At 41.5% G+C, this 20,029-nt stretch overlaps 2 protein-coding genes and 1 long non-coding RNA gene across 7 annotated transcripts; 2 read left to right on the top strand and 1 right to left on the bottom strand.

The window, feature by feature from the left end:
* Positions 1 to 6: 6 nt before the first annotated feature.
* Positions 7 to 3,313, bottom strand: LOC103394011 (uncharacterized). The gene is made up of 3 exons (XR_003052685.1): positions 3,217 to 3,313; positions 1,989 to 3,036; positions 7 to 171 (listed from the first exon to the last, which is right to left on the bottom strand). It is a non-coding gene; the product is annotated as an uncharacterized LOC103394011 (long non-coding RNA).
* On the top strand, positions 2,943 to 6,505 carry ncdn (neurochondrin). 4 transcript variants are annotated; one of them, XM_025065231.1, is made up of 8 exons: positions 2,943 to 3,049; positions 3,227 to 3,475; positions 3,609 to 4,647; positions 4,742 to 4,911; positions 5,141 to 5,379; positions 5,462 to 5,677; positions 5,766 to 5,908; positions 6,012 to 6,505. In XM_025065231.1, exons 2-8 carry the CDS (start codon positions 3,254 to 3,256, stop codon positions 6,431 to 6,433), a joined length of 2,451 nt encoding a protein of 816 aa, XP_024920999.1. In that variant the 5' UTR covers positions 2,943 to 3,049; positions 3,227 to 3,253; the 3' UTR covers positions 6,434 to 6,505. The 4 variants fall into 4 exon arrangements, with proteins under 4 accessions (XP_024920999.1, XP_016896420.1, XP_016896421.1 ...); XM_017040931.2 differs by having other exon boundaries at positions 2,984 to 3,049; positions 3,248 to 3,475; XM_017040932.2 differs by lacking the exon at positions 2,943 to 3,049 and adding an exon at positions 3,145 to 3,163 and having other exon boundaries at positions 3,248 to 3,475.
* Positions 6,506 to 7,853: 1,348 nt separating this feature from the next.
* On the top strand, positions 7,854 to 18,026 carry tfap2e (transcription factor AP-2 epsilon). Of its 2 annotated transcripts, XM_008331139.3 has the most exons (7): positions 7,854 to 9,262; positions 11,061 to 11,504; positions 13,074 to 13,128; positions 15,183 to 15,414; positions 15,665 to 15,783; positions 16,603 to 16,741; positions 16,840 to 18,026. In XM_008331139.3, exons 1-7 carry the CDS (start codon positions 9,236 to 9,238, stop codon positions 17,099 to 17,101), a joined length of 1,278 nt encoding a protein of 425 aa, XP_008329361.1. In that variant the 5' UTR covers positions 7,854 to 9,235; the 3' UTR covers positions 17,102 to 18,026. The 2 variants fall into 2 exon arrangements, with proteins under 2 accessions (XP_008329361.1, XP_024921011.1); XM_025065243.1 differs by lacking the exon at positions 7,854 to 9,262 and having other exon boundaries at positions 10,694 to 11,504.
* The last annotated feature ends 2,003 nt before the right edge of the window (positions 18,027 to 20,029 follow it).

Raw genomic sequence — 20,029 nt, forward strand, 5'->3', positions numbered from 1 at the left:
GAACAACGGTCTCTGTGACCAAAAAGGACTTTTCTGTGAGGTAAAGAGACCAGTTTTACCCTGGTGGTTTTTCCACTCCTTTCTCTTTCGTTCTTTCTTTCTCTCTCTGAGCCGCACTGATGGGTTGGTGGAGATTTCTCTGAAGAGAAACAAAGTTCCCCGTGCAGGAGTCTGTCATAGGAAATTAAAACGTTATTAGTTTCAGGTTGAAACATCCACAGAAAAACAAACTCGGTGCACCCGAGGCTCTAGTCTGTACAATTTTAAATCATTCAACACACATTCAACCCTCCAGCTCCTCTGTGATTGTATATGTAAAGACAAGAACTCTAAGTCTCAGTAGATGATTCACACCAGCTTGTCTTTGTTTATTACATCACTTGTTCTGATCCTCTGCACATTATATTTCTTTTTCAAAGGCACAGTAAACAGCACCTGGCACCATTTAAAATCAATAATACCACCTTTATTTTTATGACCATGATTTAAACTTGATTCATGTGAGCAGCTATTTATCATCCTTCGTTAGATTAACCTAACCTTTTGCATTTTAGCAGATAAATTTAATTCACAAGTTGAGTCAAACTGACGTGTTCTGGCTTATACTGTAGAGACTGTAACATACCCCAACTTTCTTAGTTATGTACATAGGTTATTAAAGTAAGCTGTTAATTATCTTGACAGTGCTGGCATTTTACTCTTAGTGTTACATGCAAATGAAGGACATTGGAGGAGCGGATTAATTACCCCAGTTGTTGAAAGACACTAACATTTAACAACTGCAAATACAAGTTTAAAAACATTGGCTCCTCTGATGTGTTTCCATTAGGAGCATGTTATGGCAAAATAAATGTTTTGAGAAGGTGCTTCTTAATGACGTCTAACTACAGATGATAGCTGAAGGTTACAAGATAGATAAAATTCTTAATGACGTCTAACTACAGATGATGGCTGAAGGTTACAAGATAGACTAGACTGGCTAATGATAAGCAATACTTTTTTAAAGTTGGAAGATATTTACAGTAATGATACTTTAATTTCAACAGCACAAGCTAAACCTACTTCAGCAATTAAGTCCAAAAAAATTTAGCCAGTAAAATGAATAAAGCCAGAGAAACCGACAACGATAGACAACATTTTAAGTTTGGTTGAGTCATGGCTTAAGGTTTGCATAAAGTATAGTATATTGAAGGAGATACAGTAATATATGTATCACCAAACCCTATTTAAATATGTAAAAACAAATCTTTATCAGGATTTAAAATTTTCATATCATACAAAAGAGCTAATTTTAAAAAACATTTTAAACAAAACGAGCTTACATTGGCAAAAACGTAATAATTTCAAAATATATAAGTGTATGTATTTTTGCCCTCATATATTAAATAAATCAGTTAATTGTCCAAATAATTTACTGATTTATTTAATATATTCTAGCTGAAAGCGTTGAAAATGCATGAAGGTTAACGGAGAGCAGTCAGGTGAATTATACATGGGTCATGGTGCGTAAGTCATATTAGCTGAACGAATAAGACTTGGATAATAAACGAAGATAGTACATCCAAAATGGTCGTTTCCTCAGCAACATCACAAAATACAGTAACCAGGTGATTTATACGTATGTTAACCAGGTGTCACATCGTTCCACACTGAGGCCAGCTTCTATTGTACGCTCATTTTTACACACTAGTGACGGGCTGCATGGATGGAACACAAATTCTATCAGTGGCAGGTTGGTTTTGTTGCTTTCTCCAAAGCCTAATATCGCCCAACATTAACAGGGGAAGGTTGAGGGAGGACACGATGGGGTGATACACCTGTTTAATCCGGGATTTCCCGGGACTTGGAGCACCTTGAGGCGAACAGCTGCCGGCATCCCTGCCCTTCTTCTCTATCTAGTATCAAGCAGGATACACACACACACACACACACACACCTTACAACTGTCACGGCAACGTCATCGTCAGAAAAGTACGCAGAGGACTTACGGTGGCTGAAAGCGGCTAGGAAGGGGTCCTATCTTAGTTCGGTTGTGTGTCCAGTCGTCGCTGTTTTTGTCCACCGCAGCAGTAAATATGGGTCAGCGCTCTTGACGCTCCTGCAGCTGATGTGACTGTGTGACCGCTGTCAAGCCGAGTTTCAATAATATATGACACTTCCGCTGGCTGATTTTTCAAAATAAAACGTAATATCATTGCCGATTCTGCCAAGTACAAGAGACATGCTGAATTTAAAAACGCGCTTTAAACATATTCAACAAACAAATGGGTAAACATTTAAAAATCGCAGTAAATGATCGTTTAATTTACTTTATGTACTTCTTGCGTCATAGATTTCACAGAAAAACGTAAACATGATTACTTCCGTGTGATTGGCACTACTTCCGGTGTCTTGATTTTCAAAGTAAATATTGTAGCGTAAAGACGCGCTTAGTAAAAACAAAACCTTAATATGCACATTTAAAAAAATATATAACAGGAAGAATATGTACATAGTATCATTCTTAAGCTTAGAATGTTAATCTTCAGCAGCAGTATTTTTTTAGAAAATAAACTGTTATATTCAGATCTTTGAGAATTTCAAGAATTAACAAAGACCAAGCAAGAGGAAATAGCATTACCTCTCGTTTAGTACTCAATTTGACAGCAGTTTACATTTTATGTTGAAAACCGGAAGTCGCCTCAATAAATAATTCCATTACAAACAAGAATGCTAATGCTGTCTAGCCTTTAATCCTCGCCAGTTTCGACCAACAACAAGTAAAACATATCTTCTAAATTAATAAAACCGTAACTTTTCCCCCAACGCTTACTGGAATAAAACCACTGATGACAATACATTGCTACGTCAACGCTGAACTAGAACGTGACGTCGCTTTAACAACGTCGTATCACAAGTAAAGATGGCGCATGAACGTCCCAACAATCTTCGCCCTGATTGGTTAACTTGCCTTAAGTTGAATTCTCATTGGCTTTTGGTAGACCATCAACTTCCGGTCGGGTCCACGAGAAGCCGTGGCGTGTGAAAAGAAGCTTTCTGTCAAAAGAAGGTAAACATGGTGAAATTTAGCATTGTAACTGTTTTTTTGTAAAACTTTAGAAAGAAAGACTTAATACAACAGGTTATTTACTGTACAAATTTTGACATCGTCGTCGTTCTGAAGGTTATTATGGTACTTGCACTAACAATTTTCTGCAATTTCATTATATTCCTTACCTCACTATAGGTTTTTGTTGTTTTTGCCAAGGTTATAATGGCTGAAAGCTGTGACGTTGTAGCCGTTATGAGTAGTCAGGATCCTGCAGAGGAAGAGAAGGGCGGAGGAAAAGGTGGAGGAGGCTTAGAGGGAGATGCTGCAGCAGCAACCGAAGGAGAAAAAGGTTTGACTGATGCTCAGAGAGAAGTGTTGCAGAGATGCCTTCATGCACTCAAACATGCTAAGAATGACAGCCACATTCTGGCTGCACTTCTACTGGTAAGTTTTCTCATAATGTTAAAAACCTGTAGGTTCTACAATGTCATTAAAATGGTAGATTTAAGAGACAATATTTAAGCATGAATATGAACATTGTGATTTAAATAACGTTATTTTCTTTTTTCTGGTGTAGATCACTCGTTTGTGTCCAGCAAATCAACTGGATAAACCCACCCTAAAAAGCATCTTTGAGGCCGTGGGACTCAACCTTCCGGCTCGACTTCTGGTGACAGCAATCAGAGGGAGTGAAACCTCTGCTTTACCACCGCACGAACTCCTGTCCCTGGGAACAGCTCTGTTGGCTGCTCTAAGCACAGATCCCGACATGGCGTCACATCCCCAGCTCCTCACAACAGTCCCGATTCTGCTGGGAATTTTAGCAAATGGACCTGTGTTAGAGCAGCAAAAACAAGAAGCACAAGAAAAGAACCAGGATGGAGATACAGTTCCAGATAAATTTGCTGAGAATTCAAGCACCAAGAGTCATGTTGAAAAATCAGCAACTGAAACCCAGGCCAGTGGTGAAAAGACAGAAAAAGACAGCACTTCAACATCACAAGACTCATCGCCCTCTGCTGGTCTGGATGAAGCTATGGCTGCCGACTGTTACCAGGTTTTGACAGCAGTGTTGGCATTACCCAGAGGTCCTGATCAGCTGCTGAGCAGAGGAGCAGTTCCTGCTCTGTGTAAAGCAGTGGAACAAAATCAGATTCTCAGTCACAACAGGGGTCTTGCTCTGCTCGGCTGCCTCCTCTCTGGAAAAACCAAAGACAAAGCGTGGATTAAACATCGTTCAGAACTCCTGTCTTTACTGATCAGACTCTGTAAAGATTTCTGCCAATCTAAAGATGAGATCAAATTGGACACGTGTTCTCGGTTGGTGCAGTTTCTGCCTCCGATTGGTGTTGCTGTTGAGAGTGAGGAACTAAAGGAAGTTCTGAGACATGTGGCAGGAGCATTAAGACCTATGATGCAGGCAAAGTTGACACCAAGACACCTCGGGCCGATACTAGTCTTAAGTGCATGTTTCCTGGACCTTTATGGGTGGGAGCTGGTAGGACCCCCAAAGCTCTGCTGCTTACTGGTGAACCGGGCCTGTGTGGAGGTCAGAATGGGCCTGGAGGAGCCGCCTGGTAATGACATCAGTCCAGAGCTTCAGCACACATTGACAGGTAGTATCTCAGCTTTCATACAGACTGTAGAAAGAAATACGTCTTTTCTTTCTTCTTCTTCTTCTTCTTAATCCACTCTCTTTCTCATTCTCAGGCTGTTACAGAATCATGGAGGCTGCCATTGAGCAGGCGTGTAGTGCAGCAGTAACAGCGACACCTGCTGCTCCTCAGAGCTCTGTTTCCACACTCACCCTTCAGCAGAGCAGGCAGGTCCTCAAGGTTCTGGAGGAGGCCTTCTCTGCTGTGATTTACTACCTGCAGCAGGTGAGACGACCACGACCCAGTGTTTGTTCCTCATCCTGTTGGAATGTTGTTTTAACAAAAGTAATCATTCACCTGTAGGCACTGACAAGATGGCACTGTGTATGAATGGAAACAATTATTAGCTGTAACTCTTTGACTGTTTCTGGTTTGACTGTTTACTTTCAATCCTCTACTGTACTTGTATATTTTTATTGTATTTTCTTACCAACTGCCTGTGCATACTCTCCAGGTTGATCCAAGTCGATATGGTGACCCCTTTGTTTTCGCCACATTCCGCGTTCTGTGCTCATGGCTGGCTGAGGAGACTTCCTGTCTGAAGGAGGAAGTAACTGGACTGCTTCCCTTCCTTATTGGCTACAGCCGGAGTCACTTCCAGCAAGAGAACCTGGGGCAGAACCTCTCCGACTGGATGACTGGATTATCCGTCTCTGAGGAGACAGCAGGCTGGACAGGCAGAGAACCTCTCAGGTAGAAGGAGGAAAAAGTAAAATGTGTTAAAAGAATAATTCAAATTCTCTAGTATTCATGAAAACACATTCTGCCTTTACAGGTATCTCCTTCCAGCTCTGTGTCACCTGTCTGCAGAGGAAGCTCCCAGGAAGGTGCTGCTGACCCTGGACACTCCAGCACTGCTGGTCAACTTCCTGTCTCAGTGTTGGACCTCACTACGTGGAAAAGGTGGAGTTGTGTATGGCAGGGATCCCAGCATGGAGACAGCCTGTTCAGCCCTTCTCAACTTCACTGTTACAGAGCCGGAGAGAGTCAAGTATGTTGACAGTAAACTCTGGAGTGTGACATAATTAAAGTATAATTGAATTTTATCACAATATTCAACTTGTTTCCTCTGTTTAAAGGAAGGATCCATGTTTCAAAACACTAGAGGTTTTCCTTGGTGAAGCACTTCCGGTTTTGGTGCACAAGCCCCGCCTCCTGGTCCTAGCAGCCAACTTCTGCACATTGGGACTAATGATGGGCAGACTCAGATCAGCTCCTGCAGGTGAGAGTGGTTTTTGTTTAGTTACAAAAACAAATCACAAACCTGTTAAAGTTAAGGGACATTAAGTTTTAACATTACATGATGTTTTGTGTGTTTTCTGAAGGATTGTCTGAATCAGGCCAAAGGCGTTTCTTCTCCACTGCTCTTCGCTTCCTCCGTGGAGCCCTGGACTTAGGCTCCAGCTCCGGGCCTGCGAAAGTGAGCGTCAGCTGGGAGGAGAGCTGGGATGATGCTGCAGAGCTCTGGAGGCTGAGTCTTCAGGCTCTGGGTGGCTGCGTCCAAGCTCAGCCCTGGATCATCGCACTGGTCAGAGAGGAGGGCTGGCTCAAACACACGCTGTCCATGCTGAGCCAGTGCAGTGCACTACCTGACCAGCACACACAGGAGGCGCTGGAGGAGGCCGTGCGTGCTGTGGCGGAGCAGTGTGAAGTCTGTAGACAGGAGATTAAGGACATGATGATGACACATGATAAAGGAGCGTTGACCTGCATGAAGAACCTGAAGAAGTCGGTGGGAGTGAAGTGAAAACAGGAGTGGACTGAAAAATATTTTTAATAAATCCAGTCTATGAAAATAAAGAAGCACAACTGTTAAATAGTTTTGGGTGATTGTTTCTTTTTTACTATTTGCGTGACTTGGCTTAAATTAGAATACATCAGTGGAACAAGTCTACATCCAAATCACAAGCACAAGAAATCACCTACATTATAGTTCTGTACAGTGTTACACAAATGTTTTTGATGTGTAAAGTTATCCGACACTAGGGGTCGCCAACCCGATGCTTCCGTGCCACATGTAGCATTTAAGCCTCTTTGCAATGGCTCCCCTCCACGCTGATTGGGTAAATTTCTGTTGCTATGCGTATATCTCATGTCAGCAACAGGTCAGTAATTGGCTGCGCTGCCGGACTGATTTGGCTCCGTTTCTAGCCGAAAGCTATTTCTCACAAATATGATTTATATATGACAAAATATTGTTTATATTTTATATACGACATGTTATGGTTCCTTTAAAAACACACTCATATTAAAAACAAGTGATTATAGTTTATTTTATTTTCGTTTTAACACATGTAGCCGTAAGAACGCCATAACTGAAGCAACAAACTCACGAGCCACAATTCAACCACAGCTGCGACATAAAATACATCAACATACTACAATTACACTGTTATTAAAAAACGAATTTTACTCACCAAAACGTCCAATTAGTTATACATAAACTCCGTCCTCCTCGTTCTCCTTAAGAAGAGTTCAATTACTATGTTGAGTTGCAGTTCTAACGGCATCCATGTTAGAGTTAAAGTCGCGTTTCCTCGGTTGTATTTATGATATAACTTTTAAATCGCCTCGTGCTGAGTTTGTCCACTCGACAGAAGCAGCGGACATGGAGAAAGCTTAACTTTTAAGCGTACAAGTTGCTACATGTAGTTTGCTAGATTCAAGACTGTATGTTCGTTGGCCATCCATCCAATCAAATCACTCGAATCACCGTAACTGAGGCTCAACTAGAAGGCCATGTTTGGTGCTAACTCAAAATCTGATTGGTTAAAGAAACAACGTCAGGTGCCATTCATTTTAGGCTCATCAGCGCACTGATGATTCTAAAGGCCTTATGACAGATTTCTTTCAACCTGGCAACCCATGAGGCTGAAATATGATGCTCGAGTATATATGACAGTATTGTTATTAATATAATGAATTATTATTAAAAAAATAATTTCTAATCAGGCAAAGTTACAGTCAGTATACACCGGACGGCTGTAGTTTAAGAGAAAAGGCGGTCTAATTTCGTCAGCAGTGACAATGCTCAAATACTGCCAGCAGATGGCAAAGTTGGACCTAATGTGTGATGAAGTTCATGTTACTTTCCGTGGTAACATTTTCTGCTCAATGGCCCTTTACTTTAATCACACCTACAAATGTAATTTAAAGAAATACATTTTTAAAAATATATTTATTATAATTCGGTTAAATTATTTCAATAAAACTAGAAGAATTTGAGTTTTATCTGTAAACAAGAACGTCTTTATGTGAATCAGAAAATACTGCAGTAAATTACATTTATAATATGTATGTAATACGCTTCAATGTGAAATTGTGGATCATATAAAGCATTAAAAGCGGTAAGTTATATTGGTCTGTCTGAATAATGTTTATAATATTAAGAATATCGTGGTCTTGTTCATGTCCCTGATCGTTTCCCTTGTTTTCATCACCTGCCAGACATGTTTGGTTTTGTTTTGTTTTTCTTATTCAGCTCTTCTTTTATTCCGTGTACAACCGTGAAGGAAGTTTGTCAGGCTTCTCCCCCCACCTCGACTTCTGTCACCTCCCGCCCTCCTTTTTCCTTTCATTTGAACCCCCCTCTCTCTCCCTCCCTCCCATTGACACCCGTCTCCTTTCACTGCGAGACTCATCCATAAAAACTCCTGCAGCGTCTCCAACCAAACTCACTCCTCTGCTGCACCTCCATCCATCCAAGCATCCATCCATTAACCACCAACAGCTGAAGGTTCAGACCAGACCCTGAGCATCTCCAGCACCAGCCCGATTTGCACCATGCTGTGGAAATCCAGAACCAAGACCGATGTTCTGCAGGTAAAACAAAAGGAAGAAAAAAGGCAGCGCACTTAAAAATGTCTTAAGTTATTTTTATCATCAGGGATTCAAAATTTTAAAAAAAATTAGGAAAAAATAAAATATGAACTTGATTATATTTGAATGTTTTAATGCTTCAAAATGGCTTTAGTTTGTAGAAAATTTAAAAAATCCAAACGCAAAATCTGTAGATTTCCGTGCGTAAAACCGACTTTAATTATATTTTTTACAACTTGAAAATACAAAATATAAAAATATACTTCCTAGGAAAAGGAAATTGTAAAGGAATGATGTAAAACTTTAGGTTTTTTTTAGCATAACTGGTGCGTAAAAGCTGCGTAAAATCTTTAAAAATGAATCTCAGTATCTCTTTAAGAGATGAAGTCCCGTCGACCCCTCCCCTCGTTTTGTCGGCTGCGCGCAAAAACCTATAAGTAGTGCGCTGATGGTGAGCCGACAGGACTCAGTGTGTGTGTGAGTGAGTGTGTGTGTGCGCGTATTTGGCATCAGCAGCTGCAGCAGCAACAGTGGAGTCTTCTACAGTCACCGGTGCTCAGAGAAGTCAACATCCGGGGCGAGGAACGTTTCTGACCGGGGTTTCATGTCCGAGGGAACCCTTAAAGTCTCTGGATATTTTTGTTTTCAATAATTCCACATCTCCACTGACCGGAAATCTGCGCAGCATCCTGTTGACTTTTGAATCTGGGATTCATCCAGGGTGGTCCAGATGTTAATCCACACCTACTCGGCTATGGTGAGTTTGATGGAGAGTTTCCCGTGGATTTTATTTAAGGCTAGATCTTAGTTTTGAGGCTGCGCAACAGAATAAACAGAAAAACTTAAATTGAACTCATAAAACTTAAAAAAAATGAAGATAAATAATAAAATACATTTACGACGATATTCCGACGATTATGGAAAGAATCAAGTCTTCAGACTTTACTGATGTTTAAAAGTATTTTCCCCCGGGGTCGTGATGGTCTGATGGTCTGACTTTACTGATGCACTGTCGCGTAATTGTCCGCAAATATAATCTTTGTCTGCGCACTGTCTTTACGCACGAGCGGTGCCAAACGCGCGGCAGTCCTGGCACCGGAGGACGAAGACACTTTGTGTTTGTGAGACAAATGGACACTAGTTGTGTGAGTGTCAGTGGTCCGCGTGCGCGCGCGCGCGCGTGATGGTTGATGTGTGTGTTAATGGCCAGTGTTCCATCGCAGCAGCATTGATTTGTGGTGACCCAGCTTCTACACCGAGCCCAGAGTGACCAGGATCTTTAAACACACTCAGCTGCACCGGAAACACAAATAGATTTGTATTTAAAATACTGTCGCCCATTCAGGACCTTTTTGGTTATAAATATTGACACGCTAGGACCTTTTTGAGGTTTGAAAAAAAGTAATACAAAAGTTCAGGTGAATAAATATGTTACAGATTGAATTAAGGTTGCAATGTGGTCAACAATTGTATTATTTATTTTATTTATTTATGCAGGAATTAATCTTGACCAGATGATAAACCGTCTTAACAAGTGCGTCCAGACCGGGTTCCTTATATTTAGGCCGTTCTGCAGGATATAAACTTCTGATTGAAGAGTTTGTTTCCCGGGTGACGTTAGAGGTAGACTGTCTTAACAAGTGCGTCCAGACCGGGTTCCTTATATTTAGGCCGTTCTGCAGGATATAAACTTCTGATTGAAGAGTTTGTTTCCCGGGTGACGTTAGAGGTAGACTCTCCTGTGTCCTGTGTCCTGTGTCCTGTGTCCTGTCTCCTGTGTCCTGTGTCCTGTCTCCTGTGTCCTGTGTCCCCCTGCTGTTCAGAGGACACCTGACCTGTCCTCTGAGCAGCAGCATCTCTGTGACACTCAGTTCGCATCAGTTTTAAACTGAGTTCCAGAAACATCCAAACACATTTGTGATTGAAGTGATTAGTGATTGTTAAATATAATTTTTGTTTCTAATGTAAACATTTTTTAACGTAGGATCAGTCAAAGGTAAACTGTGCAGAAAGTTCGTTTACTTTGAATGGGTTTAAATGGGTAAATATTTATTTTTATTATTTTTAAATTTATTATTTATTATGATGATGTTCTTTACACATGGACACAAATTCATAGGTAAAATATATGTTATACCAGCCTAAATATATCAGCTGTAATCATTCTCTGGGTTAATGACAGGACAACAGTCCGGCCTTTGTCTGCAGAAAACTGAGAAATATTTTCATAAATGTACAATAAAAAACTTTATACATTAGGATTAATTAGGAAAATATATAATTATTCTAAGGTAAAAGACGGAACGTGGTTAAAATAATAAAAAAAGGAAATAAGTCAAAACGCTGACGTTAATGTGAAAATTCAGATTTTTTTTTTCAACCTCAGAATGTGATTTTAACTTCACGTTTTCTGCTTTTATTCTCAAGTTTCTTTCTACTTTGACTTCCAGAATCCTCTTAACGACACTCAGCTTTCCCAGCAGTTCGACCGCGGCGTCCGCTCATCTTTTGGGAATAACGTCTTAATGGAAACTCTCTCCTGGTTTTCCCTGCAGGACCGCACAGACGGACTCAGCGGCTCCTCTCCCAGCGGCCGCCTCTCTCAGCTCTCCTCCCTGAACCAGGCCGCCTACTCCTCGGCCCCGCCGCTCTGCCACACCCCGGCCTCAGACTTCCAGCCTCCGTACTTCCCTCCTCCGTATCCTCAGTCATCCTTGTCCTATTCCCAGAGCCAGGAATCCGCCTACTCCCACCTGTCGGACCCCTACCCATCCATCAACTCCATCCACCAGCACCAGCAGGCGGCGTGGCACTCGCAGAGGACGCGCTCGGAGGAGAGCGGCCTGCTGTCACAGTCTCACCGGGCTCTGAGCCTCGATCCCCGGCGGGAGTACCCAGCTGTACCCCGGTTGCTGCACGGGCTCGGGGAGGGAGCAGCGGCTCTGGGGGACGGTCCTCTGGGGATGCACCTGGGACACCACGGCCTGGAGGACCTCCAGGTAACTGCACTTTAGAGTTCTCTTTTATTTCTTTGATCATTCTTTTTATTTAAAACATTTAAAGTCATTGGTCACATGACCCAAACCCACAGAGAACGAATAAACAGTTTTACCCACATCGAGTTATTTATTTAAAATATATTTTTTTTAAAGTGTTTGAAGAGTTTGTCACGTGAGAAGAACAAAGGCCGGAAGTTTTTTCGTTTTTTTATTCATGTATTCATTATTCATTCATTTTATTTCATTCAAAACTCCAGTGACACAATAATAATATTAATAATAATAATAATAATCAACGTTTTATTATTGAGCTCATTTAAAGCAGCAGCTTCAGGCCTTGAGGTGAATTCAAATATCTTCAAAACTGCCCTGAAATGTCGTCACTTCTTATCGGTATAAAATTATTTTCTTTTATTTTACTCGGAATAAAAATATTGTAAATCTACAGTTAGAGTTGACTGTTTTATTCCACGTGATCAGTCATTTACAGGGTGTTTATAATGAATTGTTAGAACAGAGAACGAATTTAACAAAACACCAAATCGATGACAGAACATTTGAAATGTCGTTTCATATTGAGAAAAATAAAATAATAATGAAAAGACATGAAAGGAGACTCAAAGAGTAATAAAATATGCAGATTAAAAAATATTAAAAAACGAAGTGAACAAAACAATTTAATGTCGGGTTTTACAAAAGTGAAAAAAAATTATAAAACTTCATAATTATTTGCCGCGGAAAAATTATTTTCACTTGAACCATTAAAATAAATTAAGTGAAAAATATTTCCAGTTTGTTTTCAATCGCAGTTTAAATATGATTTTTGCAGCCACAGAGAAGGAACTCACGGAGACAAAGTGATTTTTTTTCTTCTCTTTTCTTTTAAAGAATAACAGTTTGTTGAGAAACAGCAGCAGGTGCAGCTGCAGACACACACACACACACACACACACACACCGTGTCTAATGGATGTGTATGGTCATTAATGGAAAAGAAAAGGTGTGAGAATCACACACACACACACACACACACACACACACAGAGTGTGTGAACATGTCAGTGTTAAACGCTGTCACTGACTCAGACTTTCATTGGATTCATGGATTAATGGATTCAATCCTGGATGAAGATGAAGATGAAGATGAAGGAACATTATATCGTTTGATTTCTTTTGATAGAAAAAAACATATTTTTTATGGCCTTAAATGTATTTCCCAGGTATTTGAAGTTCTCCATGTATTGTTGTACACGGCGGTACTACAGTACAAAGTCACTTCATGACAATAAAACTACTAGTATTGTGTAGAAATGCCAACATATATAAATATATTCGTCACTACAGTAAATATATACAACAACATATGGAACACATTTACTTATATATTTGGTTTGAAATGATTTTTTTTTCTTTTTTTTTAACTGACATGAAGTTTGTTCAGATCATCGCTCTGAGTGATCGACCTTCAGTCTCACTGTTTTTTTTTCGAAGGAGAGAGAGAGAGAGAGAGAGAGTGTGTGTGTGTGTGATAAATCTTAGTGACGGTCTGTGTGTCTGTCTCTCTGACACAGGGGATGGAGGAAGGATCGGCCTTGGGCATCCTGGACCACTCTGTCATTAAAAAAGGTAAGATGACAGAGAGAGAGAGAGAGAGAGAGAGAGAGAGAGAGAGAGAGAGGGAGACTTTGTGTTGCACCCAGTATATAATTGTGCTCTATATGTACTGAGGGTTTTTTGTGTTTAGGGCCACCAGTTACACACACACACACACACACACACACACACAGAGTATAAATAATTCTGTTTTTCTATTTCATTTGAAGTAGAGGAGTCCTCTCTAACACTCAGCTGCAGACTCCAGCCCAAAGGCACACATTCTTAATGAACTGTTCATGGTCATATGAGAGAGAGCGGCTGCTCTGTGTGTGTGTGTGTGTGTGTGTGTGTGTGTGAGGGATTAGAGAGGAGAGATGGAAGTGGGGCAGGGCATTAGAAAGGAGGGGAAGATGATGAAAGAGGAGTTGTGTGCAAATTCTGCGGCGTCTGAATGAGTGTAAAATCAAACAGAGGGGAGCGGCAGAAGAAGACACCCAGAAAAGCCCCGGTGCAGTCAGACGGTGGGGCAGTTTCAACCCCCACAATAGCCTCACGTCGACGGCCTGGTTGGACTGAGAGACTGAGAGGAAACTCAGACTGAAGAATGTTCCAGAACTCTCTTGTCTTTTTTTCATCCACTCATGAACAAACTGACAAACATTCCCTGCTCTACCACAACTTAGAATCCATCATTTTCACACCATTTCACATGTGTTTTTGCAGTAAAGAGGGTGAAATTCTCCAAATCAGTTCCCGGCAGCGTGAGCTCTGACTGAGTTTTCTTTTCTTTTTTTTTTGTCCTTTTGCCTTTTGCCAAACCTCAGGGATTTGACATGTTTGACAAACTGAAATTGATCAAGAGACGGGCGTCGAACCCGAGAGCGCTCATGAATAAGAGAGGCAGAGCGAGAGACGGAAAAGAGACGGAGAGAAAAGTGAAAAGGCAGCGTAAAGAGACGGAGGGAGGAGAAGAAGTGGCAGAAAGATGACACAAAAGAGAGAGAGAGGGAGAGAGATGGTGAGAGAGGGGGTGAGAGAGAGGGAGAAAGTGGCTTCCCTTATTCTCCACTTTTGTGCTTTGCCTGTAAAGCTGTGGCTCGAGGACCAAATGTAGCCTGTGAGCTGACTTTTTATGGTCACTATTATTATTTTTTCTATTGTTTCTAATAATATCTCTATCATTTGTAGTTTCACGGCAGATTTTACCATTGATGCGTCTTTTGGCTAAACTTTAGCAGCTAATGAGCTAATTTTTAAAACAGTGGAGAACTTGAATCAAAACTTTTTGGTTTCAGCAGTTTTTCACGTGTGAGTTTTGAGCCGTCGAACAAATATCCACAGACGTCAGCGTGGAAAGTTCAGCACAGTGCAGTGAAGTGACAATTGATGCTGGTGGAGGTGTGAAGTGAAGCTATTTGAAAATGCACAACTGTAATGAGGAAGAAAAAAAAGCTGCAATTTTTTAGGCAACAGAATCAACAAGCAGCGCTCCAGATTTAGAGCTGACGATGCCGCGGAGAACATTACACTGAATATAGATTAATCAGAGGAGGAGGAGGAGGAGGAGGAGGAGGAGGAAGAGGAGGAGGAGGTCACACCAACAGTCACACAACCCTATTGTCACTGCACATGACATATGTTTAGGACCAGGGATCTTTATTCAGAGTTCACATCTTTGATTTGTCGCTTCTTGGTGTTAAACTCAGGAAAATCATGCACAAAAATGTTAAACAGCTAAAGATGTAGCTTCAAGGTAAACAGGTGATGATTCTTGGTTTTCAGTTGGTTAATGGAAAAAGATTCCAAAAACAAAGTCCAGAAAGAGTCAAAAAAGTGACAATTTCACCAGAAGTAAGGGCAAAAATGCTATCAAGAGTTAGCATAAATAGCTATAATACGATATAATAAACACTTAACAGTCAAAAATATGCAAAAGCAGCTTTAAATAAAAAAAACATATAGCTAAATGTTAGCCCAGCGTTTGCTAAAAGTTAGCCCGACGTCTCCCTCTGGTCTTCACTGAACCTCCCAGCTCCTCCTCCATTTATTAAACACAGTCTGTGGGGTTTGTTTTCTGTCCTCAGTTCCTATCCCGTCAAAGCTGAACGGCTCGTCCCTCTCCGTCCTGTCCCTCAGTAAAGACGGTCTGGGCATGGGCTCGGTGTCCAACCCCGCCGAGGTCTTCTGTTCTGTCCCCGGTCGTCTCTCTCTGCTCAGCTCCACCTCCAAGTACAAGGTGACGGTCGGGGAGGTGCAGCGACGGCTGTCTCCACCTGAGTGCCTCAACGCTTCCCTGCTGGGCGGAGTTCTGCGCAGGTGAGCGGCCAATCGCACGAGTCGTCACAAAATCAGATTAATACTCAGTTCCCTCATCAGTGGTGTGTTAGAGATGAAAGTTAATTCACCAGAAAAACACGACAGTGATAAGAAGAAATCATACAGGAAACAGTCATCCTCACACACACACACACACATGAACTATGTCCTAAGTCCGAAAACCCCTCTCCCTCCCCCCCTCCTCTCTCCCCCCTCTCACCACCCCCCCCCTCCCATGCCTGGGCCTCAGGGCTAAGTCAAAGAATGGTGGCCGCTGTCTGAGAGAGCGTCTGGAGAAGATTGGCCTCAACCTGCCCGCAGGCCGACGCAAGGCAGCCAACGTCACTCTGCTCACATCTCTGGTGGAGGGTAGGAACACAAACAAACACACACACTCACACACACACACACACACACAGTGACCTGCATGTCTCCTGACAGACACATATTCACACTGGAACACACTGGAATCAGTCATGTGTGTGTGTGTGTGTGTGTGTGTGTGAGCAGCGGACGTGAGAAAGCGTGGTCTCCAGTTCTGATCTGCTCCGACTCCAACCTCAACATTTAATCCCGTTTTCATGGACAATTACTTTGATGCTATTTATTTAAAAACCACACACACACACACACCAGCCGACCCTGACAAAACACACACACACGAAGAACAGTTGATATTAGACAGAGAAAATAAAACACAACAAACACGACTGGACTAAAAATGAATAAAAGTCACAGAGAAAATCAACATTTGGCCGATGATGTCATGGTCTCTGTTACTAATTTCTTGTTGTCTTTAATTAATAATTACACTTTCAATATTAGGGAATACATCAACCAACTAAGATGAGAATTTTAAAAGTTCAATTTATTTAGGTTGAGATGATCATCTGATGTGGGTCATAATCATAGATCGTATATATAATGTTGGACAAAACAACGTAACCATGTGGACGAGACCACGTAAAATACTAACAATGTGAGGCTTCGTCACTGGTGGAGAACTTTTGGTGATTTTCTATGACTTCACTCTGCAACCAGAGGCTGCAAAAGAGGAGGCTCTGCCCGTAGGATATAAACAGTCTACGCTGTTTTACTGGACGACGACTGAGAGACTGTCCCTATGATTCAAACTGTGGAGCTGATTTAGAAGATCTAACTGTGAAATGTGGTTTCTGTTGTGGACAGGTGAGGCCGTCCATCTGGCGCGGGACTTTGGTTACGTTTGTGAGACGGAGTTTCCGGCCAGAGCCACGGCCGAGTATCTGTGCAGGCAGAGTGAACCCGAGCAGCTGCCCACGCGACGCAGCATGTTGATCGCCACCAAGTGAGTGAGACCCTCGTCTCCACCCGTCGATTTGAAAATGTTTTTGTCACTGTTGGAACTCACTCGTCTGAACGACTCCTTCCTCTTGTTTCTTCCAGGGAGATCTGTAAGGAGTTTGTGGACCTCATGTCCCAGGACCGCTCCCCTCTGGGCGGCAGTCGACCCACCCCGTGTCTGGAGCCCGGCGTGCAGGGAAGCCTCACCCACTTCAGCCTCCTCACCCACGGTTTCGGAGGCCCCGCCATCTGCGCCGCGCTCTCGGCCTTCCAGAGCTACCTGATGGAGGCCATCAAAATGCTGGACAAGGGGGAAGGTGGAGGCAAGGGCCACCACGACAAGGAGATGAAGCATCGCAAATAGAAGAGGAGGAGGAAGAGGAGGAGGAAGAGGAGGACAGACGCATCAATGGGAGGCAAAGAAGGGGGGAGATAAAAGAACAAACTGAACCTCCCTCTGAACCTTTACCTTCGCCTTCAGGATGATTAAAAAAAAACAAAAAAAACTTTTACCTCCCAGAAAAACCTTCTGTGGGTTCTAGGATCATGGAGGCGGGGCTTAATGATGATGATGATGATGATGATGATGATGATGATGATGATGATGATGATGATGATGATGATGATATCTGTACTGTAATATTTGTGCACACTCCACAAACCACCTCACTCAGACACCGACCGACGCGTCTTCTCCGTAGCTACGTTGTGTCGACAGAAACCTGCTCCTCCATGTGGCAGCGTGATTTTTATATATTTATTTATGTTTTGGGTTTTTTTTGTTTGGTTTTTTTATTTCATTCAACACACATGGACCCAAACACAGACAAACCTTTAGTTCCATTCATAATTATTCATTAAAGGAAAGCAATGGAAGCCATATCAGAGAGAGAGAGAGAGAGGGAGAGAGACCACTGAAGTAGACAGGAAGTAGACAGGAAGTAGACAGGAAACAGGTCCCGACTGTAGAGAGCAGGAGAAATGACTTGACCTCTGATTAAAAGTCAAAGTTGAAGATGAAGCGTGGGAGTGGAGCAGGTTTTTGGACAGAGCGTGGAGTGAGTTTTATTTTGAAGGGCCGAGCGTCGCTTCACGTCCACGATCATTGATGGTGACGTCATCGGTCACTTCACCTCCAAACTGCTCCGTCTCCGTCGATGTTCCTCTCATCTGGTCACCGTGAACATTTCGTTGTGTAGTTAATGGCAGTGGGTGGTCATGGGAAATGGAGTTCTCTGGATCCTCTGGCAGTTAACGGCAGCTAATGGAGATTTATTGGACTTATTTTATATTATTTTATTTTTAAAATACGACGTGTTGGTAAATTATGAAAAGAAGACAGAAATCATTTTGTACCTTTTGTGTCTAATTATTATTATTAATGTTTTACTGTTATTATTATTGTGTTATGACATAAATGTAATATATTATTAAAGAATTGAAACGTGATCTGTTTACATTCATTCTTAACAGTGTATGCAGGTAATATCATTTTATGGATCATTTATTATTATTATTTATCTAATTGTATTGATTTAATGTGATAATTATTTAATATAATGATTTATTGATCCAGCTCCTGCGTTTCTCTGTCACATTAATAACATTTTCATTGATTTCTGCAGCTGCGGTCGAGTCAACAGGAAGGTCATGAACCTGAACTGAGGCTAACACTTCATTTCATTATTGATTAATCAATTATTTGCCAGTTTGACTCATCAAAATGGTCACTGTTTAAAAATTTAAAAAACTATCAATTATTTGCCAGTTTGACTCATCAAACTGATCACTGTTTAAAAAATTAAAAAAAAAGATCCCAGTATAAAAAAGCAACACAAATACTAAACAAAATACAAAAAAAACATACGTCTAAAGGAAAGCGGCGTAAAAGTGGTATTGAAAAGTTAGCCAGTAAATAGTGACTGTGTAACCCAGAGAGATCAGATGTCAAAGGACCAGGAAGAACACCAGAGCTGCTGCTGGTTGGTACAGGAGCTCAGGGAGATGGAACCATCTCAGAACATCTTGGCTCTGAGAGGAGGAGCAGAGGAGCAGCCCTGAGCAGCAGACACACCTCCCTGCTCCCTCCAACACCTGCTCAGAACAGCCCTCCACTCTCCTCCACTCTCCTCCACGCTGCAGCTCACGCTCACACACGCCTCGTGTACGTGTTTAGCCCTGGTTTTCTACCTGCCTTATCTCCTCCTCACCCCCCTCCCTCTCATTACCCTCCTGTGTGGATCCCTCCTCCTCCCTGTGACACTCAGCAGGGCTGATCTCCATCTCGGTGTGAGGGCCTGCAGGCAAACATATGCTGCTCTTCCCCTCAGATTCCTCTGTGTTTGAGAGGAGACGAGGGGAGAGAAAGGGGGGGAGAGAGGAGGGATTGTTTAATGTTTATTAATCACCTGTCTATCTGTCTGTCTATCTGTCTGTCTGTATGTGCTGTAGACACACACACACACACACATATATATAGTCAGCTAATGCTTTCAACATGTATTTAAATAGAAGATCACATTTATATATATTTAATGCTACTATTTTTATATTAGCTTCTGCTCACTAGCTAACAATATATAGATATACATATGAATTATATACATAAATATGTGTACATATATACATACATATACATGTAAACATATATCTACATACAGAAATATACATATATACAATATTTATATGCATATATATGTATATTAATAAGCAGTTAGTTGCTAAAAATATTAGCAATAGGATTTATCTAGTAATTTCTTTACAATATAGTCAGCTAATGCTTTCAACATGTCTGTATTTAAATAGAAGCTAAACTTGTTATATATTTCACATTTATATTATATGTTTAATGCTACTATTTTTACATTAGCTTCTGCTCACTAACAACATATATCTAGTCATATCTAGTAATTTCTTTACATTACTGTAGTAAGTCTTAGTATACTGATGATATACCAAGAGTTACTACAGTACTGCTTGGGTTCATTGATTCGACACAGATAATACTGTGATAATAACCTGGTCTTCACAGCCAACACCAACACATCACCAGTTTTCTATCCTGGGAGGTCACGACCTTTACCTGACCTTTCGTTACTGTTGCCCTGTGGATATGAAACGCTGAGACGTAGGTTTGACCAGAGCGTAATGTACAATAAAAACAACAACGATCTGTGCTAGCTGCACACGGCTACACAGTTCAGCTTCTAAATAAGTTATTTTTAGCTCATATGCTAACACCGTAGCATGACATACAGTACGTGTCTAGTGAACATCTTTCAGTAGTGGTGCA

Source organism: Cynoglossus semilaevis, chromosome 18 (genome assembly GCF_000523025.1).
Source record: "Cynoglossus semilaevis isolate Cse_v1.0 chromosome 18, Cse_v1.0, whole genome shotgun sequence".
Lineage (NCBI taxonomy): Eukaryota > Metazoa > Chordata > Actinopteri > Pleuronectiformes > Cynoglossidae > Cynoglossus > Cynoglossus semilaevis.